Genomic DNA, 7,277 nt, shown 5'->3' with positions numbered 1-7,277 from the left:
TGATCAAGAGAGCAGAATATCCTATAGTTGCTTTTCTAAAAGACAATTAGTGTTTCTACTGCAATTTCTGTTTTCATATTTATCACTCATCCATAAAAGATTTTTTTTTACACACATAACATTCAATAACTGTTTAAGACTTCTTTGCACAATTGAAAATAACTCCATGATGTGAACATAAGCATTTAAACCTCAACCCTGCTATAGCAACAACTAATTAACATGTAACTACACTGAAATCAAGAGAAACACGCACAAAAGCAGACATCTGCCTGTGTGTCTGGATGAGCAGATATTTATTAGTTTTAAATTACATGCTAAGATTTGGAAAATACTTTTTTTTTTTTTCTTTAGCATGATCTCACAAGGCCCATACAGGTACCCTCAGAATATACAGGAATATACAAGTTCATATGTGTTAATTCCTTTCCCCTCCTCCCATTCATAAAAGGAAGTGAAACAAGCTATGGGGAGACAAGTGAACCAATCTTCTTTTTCTCAGTTGAGATCTCCTGGTGTTAATTCAGACCATAAAGGACAGTCTGTGAACACCTATGCATCTTGCCAATTCCAGCCCATTTGCACAAGTAACTGTGGGGAATCTTTGTTCTTGTAAAGTGGTGGAGGGACATGGGGTGGAGTGTGAGTAAACTATCCACCTCTGTCAGTGCTGTGATGATGTTATTTTGACATGGTATGTTATTTTGACATTTTTTGTTGGTGTAAGTGAAGTTTGTGTGATGAGTGTATATTTTAATGATAACTCTTTAAGTTAACAATAATCACAGAAAAAGCCTTTTAATTCAAGGATACTTAAAGTTCAGGATTACAAAGGCTGTACACCATAGCAGAAAGTCTCTGACATCCTAACAGGCCAAATTTCCATTGCCTTCTCTGGTGGCTAGGTCTCAACAACATTTCTGCAACTGGTGCAAAACAAATTCCTGTGGGATCATCCAGATAATTTAGATTTTATCCAAGGACAAGAAAAAATGCTTCAAAAAGTTATAAATGAGGGTGATGAAAAAAAGTCATAAAACAATTTGAAAACCTGTCAAATCAGCATGGCTATTCTACATAACAAAGTCTGTGTCTCAAACTATTTGAAGACAGCAGTTAATGGAGAAATGTCTTTTGCCATGTTTAAATGAAAAATACTCGATACACAGTTTTATAGACTGCATTACAAAACCTTGGGGAAAAGAAAAAAGTCTTTGATGCACCTTCAAAAAGACTACATAGCGTAAACTGAGTATTTGTGAGAAGAGATATGGCATAGTGACTGATACAAAAGACAAAGACTGAAGTGCAATTCTCAGCATGGAGAAGAGTTGGGAATACACACCTTTTGTAGTTTAAAATATTTATTATGGATGTAGAAAAGAATGTGAACATTGTGGTCGCAAAATACAGATGAGTCTTAACAATATCCAGAGAAATACATACTGGGCACTGGGGTCACCAGAACTCTTAGATGCATCAATATCGTGGTCCCAACTGAAATTCATTATCAGCAATGTGATGTGCACTGACAGGAATGATCTGAACTACACATACATTAGTTCGTCCAGAATATTTTTAATGTCAATACTTCTGTGGATCATTGCATGAGTAGGTCCAATAAAAAGACAAAGACATGAATGAGATATACTGTAAAAAATAAAACGTTCTGTCTTCATGGTATATGTTAAGATTAGGCCTTCACTTGGACTATCATGTTCTGCTTGTCCCACCTTAAACAAAACATAACAAAATAGATGGGACTCTGAAAAGCCTAGAGGTACAGAGGTATTCAGATGAAAAATGTAGTAAAAATGCCTAGCTGGGAAAGGATATGATTGAGCTATAACATAGAAAATGAACAGGGTAGAGAAGTTAAATCATTTCTATTTACCTATTTTCATAATTCAAACACATACATATATCTGATGAAACTGAAGAGCAATAACATTAAAAATAAATAGATAGTGATTAATGCATTAATTTCAGAGAAGATTGGATGTTTACAAGGAAAGGGATTACCAAACACAATATTTTGGGTGGGATTTACAACAAAAAGCATTTTTGAAAAGAAGTAGAGCCCTAACGATTAGAAATATATACTAATCTTTAATAACAGGAGGTTTAGAATGGAAGTTTCCTACCCAGGCAGTGTTATTCCATATTCATCCACTATGTGGGTTCTTGCATTTTCCTTTGAGAAGTCAGAGCCAGGATGCCAGATGAAACACTGGTCTGATACAGCCTAGATTTTCAAAGCTATGGGAGACATGAGATGTTTTACTTTTCATGTATACAGTGTTGAGACACTAGTTCCATGTTTTCCAGAGGGAACTTGTCGTCAGTTTCCCAAAATACAAAGAAACCCACAAAATCCTCAGGCAGCGAAGGTTAAGTTACAGTGCAACACTTCATTTATTTGTTTAAAAAAACCACAACCCTCTGCTTGTAATCATCAAGGTAGAAGACCCAGAAAGCAGTACATGTTATTTTTATTTTCCATTTTAAAACAGCAAGAGTGAAGACTGAAAAATAATGATTAATAACAGTAACAATAATAAAAGTAACTACATAGTCTGCTTTGTGCAGTGCATTACTTTCTTCAGACTCTGTAAGGGAAGGGTTGCTATTTACGGTATGCTCCAAGTCTGCCTTTCAGAAGAAAGCCCAGCTTGGCTGGACAGCTTTCAGTTGCTACTAGAAATATGTCACTTATTAGGAACAGAGGGAATGTTTATCACTGTCTCAAGGGTTACTTTGGCTGCAGCAAAGAAACAGCTCAGTTATATAATGGAAAGAGTTGGGTCAAAGGAGAAGAAATTATGCAGTGTGTGCTCAAGACTCCAGCAGTGCAGGCTAAGTTTTTCTCTTGTGTATTTTGCACAGACAGTGAGAGAGACCATGGCTGCACAGGTCTTCCCATCTTTCCTCCATACGCCCTTAATAAACACTGCCAAAACTTCTCAGTTGAGAGAAAAGATTTGTCTTTCCTATTGCTTCTCTTGCCCTCCCAGTATCTAGTTAGTGTTCAGTCCTGTTACCCAGACCCATCACATAGTCAGTGTTGGTGCCCTCTTCCAAGCAAACTGGAAACGTCAGCTCTAGCAGAGAAGCCTGAACTCACCATTATCTTAATGGGTGCTGAATGTCATCAGTCCTTTTAGTCCTCACCAGCGTTAATGGGGGGATTCTCCACGCATAAATTCAATTTTGATTTATGGAGAAACAGCAAAAAGAAACGCAATGCTGTCTGCTTCACAGATACCACCTCCCTGAGTACAAGCACAGCATTTCAGCTGGAGAGGAATAGTTGTGGAAAGATGAACCCATTTCCATCTGCTTATGTAAATGGTAGATGTTTCATTTCAGGGTGGTTGAAACAGCAAGTTCTGTCAAAAGAAAAATAATCTGCAGCCAGAGTCTTTTTGAACGCTTCCCTCTGTGTTTTAGTTCCCGGTATCAAGCATCCAATTTTCAAGCACGAACCCAGTTACAATAATAACAACCCAGCACCGTCTCAACCTAATTATCAAACACACAAATTGGCTCCGGACCACGGTCACCCCGGTTCCTCACCGGAGGCGGTGGGGGGAGCCCCCTTCGTGAGGCGGTCGGGACGGAGGAACGGAGGTGGCCTCTGCCCCCCGCCGCCCCAGCACCTGTTGCGCCGCCACCTGGCCGTGAGAGAAGGGGCAGCGGCCGAGGCCGCCCCGCTCGGCTCCTTCCCAACCGACAACTTCCCGGGGCGTAAACGGCCGCGCCAGGTGCCGCCCTCGCTGTGAAGAGACGGCGGGCGGGCGGGAGCTGAGGGACGCGGGCCCGAGTTGGCAGCGCGACTGCCGAGGGCGAGGAAGGTATTTCTGTGGGAGCGCGGCCGGCCTGCCCGCCCACCGGCCTCCTGCCCGCCCCGCCAGCCTCCCCCGCCCCGCCGCTGGTTGCCGGCTGACAGGTGCGCGCTCCTCCGCGGCAGCAGCGGCCCCGCTCGCCCCCGCCTGCCCCCGCCTCTCCCGGCCCCTCTGCCTGCCCCGCGCCCTCACCAGCCCCAGCTCCTGCAGCCCCCGCCCGGCACAGCCCCGGATTGTTTAGTCCTTGGGAAGCTGGTCTGGGTCCAGATTTTGCTTTGATCCTTTTTTTTTTTTTTTTTTTTTTTATTTTTTTAAGAGAGAGAGAAAAAAAAGGCAAAGAAAAACAAAACCTGGAGACACAGAAAAGGGCTCTAGGAAAAAGTTTTGGATGGGATTATGTGGAAACTACCCTGCAATTCTCTGCTGCCAGAGCAGGCTCAGTGCTGCCTTCTCCCCAGCGGCGCAGCCCGCGCCGGGCGCTGCTGAGAGACGCCCGGGCCTCGGTGCCGCGCCGCCAGTGCCTGCAGTACCGGAGCCCCTCGCCCCGCCGGCCCAATGCTCCTCCTCGGGCTGCTCCTGCTGACATCTGCCCTGGCTGGCCGGAGGCAGGGGGCCGCCGCCGAGTCCGACCTCAGCAGCAAGTTCGCCTTCTCCGGCGCCAAGGAGCAGAACGGTAAGGAACAGCAGCTCCGCCGCGCAGCCCCGGGGCAGGGCGGGGGCGGGCGCCCGGCCGGCGCGGAGCGGTGCGGTGCGGAGCTCGCCAGCCGGCCCGCCCGCCCGCCCGCGGGGCTGCCCGGCGCCGCGGAGGGACGGCGGCCGCGGGTGGGGGAGCTCCGTGGCCGGGCCGGGATGAGCTGGGCTCGGCAGCCGGGTGTTTGCCCGCCGCCGTCAGGGGAGCGCTGTGGGTAAAAGGGCAGCGGCCGGAGGGAGCCCGGAGCCAGCGCGGGGGCTCCCTTGTCTGCGGTCGGAGGTGCAAAATTCCGCGCCCCCCCCAAAACAAAAATTAAACCAAAACGACCAGCGCACCTTTGTACCCTAAATGCTTCGCTCTCGGGGTGGGGGGAGGGTTGTGTCGGTACGTGAATGAGTGGTATTTTGCACAGGCTGGAAGCGAACTAATCCTGCCTAGGAAATGGGAATTACTTTCAACTTTCAAGTGTACCTGAAATGTTTAGAAAACTCTCAAATGCAAGTTCCCCTGGGCTGGAGCTGCCCAGAGCTAGAGAAAGACTCCTTTCATACAGCAAGGGCAGCTTCGGGGTGTGTAATTTGCTTAGCCTCTGAACTCCATATGATTTACATTATTCAGATTTTTAAGTGCCTTTCCTCTTGATCTGTTATTATGAAGTCATTTTAAAGAATCTTTTGCAAACTGAAACGTTATATGCTGCATGAAACCACACAGTGCAGAATATCTAAAATTAAGGCTGTTAGTATACATTCATGGCAACCTCGGTGTTTAATGTGAGAGGGGAGTGTGAAAAGTTTAGTCCTTGGCATGTCAGCTAGAACGAGCTTTCTCCCTGGGCAAAAAACAACACTGTTTTTGGCCAAGCTGGGAGCTCTCAAAAGTCTCTGAACTGCATGAAATAAAGCAGAAACACAGATTCGAGGCTAATTCAATTCTCTCAACTTTGAACTTGGAACTCCTCAGATAAAAGTATTCTACATCGTATCTTTTAATAGAAAGCAAAGTTTCGGAGACCTCTGCAAGTGCTCTGTGAATGGATAAAAAGGGCATGCAGTGCACTGGTGAATTTAGCAGGGTGAGATGAATGCTGCTGTGGCCTGCTGATGTGATGATATACGGCACCTGCGAACCGCCAGAGCTGCTGATGAAAGAGCAGCACAGGGATCAATCTCTAATCGGAGCAGCTCTGAAGGCTAGAGGAAAGTGATCAAAAGAGTTGGAGACTCGGCTATTCTGGTAGGAAACTAATCAGACTTTGTGCCCAGTTCAGGAAAGTATCTCCTCTGTGTGAGGAAAGAAACCACTCACTTTCTGCCCCCTCCCAGTTTACCTGGCATTTAAAGGCTTTAGGGCACCACTTTGTGACAAAATGGACCTGGTGCTAGTATGCTAAACTCTCATGCTGTTATGCTGCCTTCTGTTAAATTTGCATGGTGTGCTTATGAAACACGTCAACATACAGAGAATTACCATTGCTTTGCTTTAACTTTGTTAGGACTGGAAAGAAACCTGCTATGCTGCCAATCTGCCCTGAGAGGTTTGGTACAGGATAATACAGCTGGGCTGTGAAAGGCCAACAGCATCCAACAATAGGAGCACAACAATAAAGTGTAAAAGGTAGACCATAAGGCATAGAAGCAAAATTGGTGTGACACCACACACTAGATTCTGCTCACATATATCAGAAATGTAGCTACCTTAGGTCAAGTTCAACTGGTTTGCAATGCCATTTGGCATGCTCTAAGATACAGTCATGATATATTAGAACAAATGCCACAACAGGTTTTTGTGATTTTTTGATTTTGTGGGTGTTTTTTGTTTGTTTGGGTTTTTTTGTTTGTTTGTTTGTTTGTTTTTTAAGTGCACTGAAACTGCATTCTGTGGTAGTTTATACTTACAACAGTCCAGGTTCTTCTTGTAGCTTGCCTGAAGTTTGCTTTCTAGTTGTTCAGTTCCAAACCTTATTTTAAAAAATAGCACAGGTTTAGGTATAGCTAAGTACCAACCCCTGATTTTTCTTAACTGATTTAATTATTTGGGGGATCAGTAACACTGGTAAAACCAGTTCTTACTTGATTTAATTAGAGTGATTTTTACACTCTGCTGCAATCTAAAGATCGTATAGTTTTAGCTAGGGGCAGGTTAAAACTCCCTGGAGTATGAGAATGAGATATTGCTGTTCTCATGCCAAATAATCCTTGGTCAGGAGAGAGGGAGATTTTGCACTCATGCAGTCTACAAATAAAAATTCTGTCCTCTACTTGTAAAACTGCTAAGTGGCCAAGAAGTTTTGCAGTAGAATGGATTACAGTGTTACTCAACTGTGCATGTGGGTGCTGTAGCTATTGCTTCAAGGTAATACTGAAGATGTCTATAAATAGTTATTAAATCAGTGGGATTACTTATATTACAAAGGTAAGCATGTGCTTAAGGATTCATTTTTTTTCATAATTGTTATTTATTTATTAGCTAAGTGATTAATAACTTCAAAATTACAATTTGACTTTATTTACTAAATGGAGAGATAAGAAGTTCTCTTGTTTCTGCTGCATAGCAAGTGTCATTTTAGGTGGTAATTGCCTAATAATGTAAATATTTCTTCGTAATTGTAAATTAGACGTTCTTAGAACACATTATTTTGCTGCTGCCCCTTAGGAATTCAGTGTGATGGTTGTTGTGGGGCCAGCATAGCTCCATTTGAAACTGCTTAAAACTACCTCCTTGTTTGTATTGGCCCTCCA

General features: G+C 44.0%; 1 protein-coding gene across 1 annotated transcript in view; it reads left to right on the top strand.

Moving 5' to 3' along the window:
• The first annotated feature begins 4,005 nt into the window (after nucleotides 1-4,005).
• PDGFC (platelet derived growth factor C) overlaps nucleotides 4,006-7,277 on the top strand; it is a 129,340-nt gene continuing 126,068 nt past the window's right edge. Inside the window, exon 1 of the mRNA XM_082051341.1 lies at nucleotides 4,006-4,518. Within this exon, the coding sequence (XP_081907467.1) occupies nucleotides 4,401-4,518 (118 nt within the window). The 5' untranslated portion in view covers nucleotides 4,006-4,400. The remainder of the gene's footprint in view (nucleotides 4,519-7,277) is intronic.

Source organism: Streptopelia decaocto (genome assembly GCF_964273445.1).
Source record: "Streptopelia decaocto genome assembly, chromosome: 4".
Lineage (NCBI taxonomy): Eukaryota > Metazoa > Chordata > Aves > Columbiformes > Columbidae > Streptopelia > Streptopelia decaocto.
The sequence above is the reverse complement of the archived record's forward strand: the minus strand, read 5'-3'. Positions and strand labels throughout refer to the sequence as shown.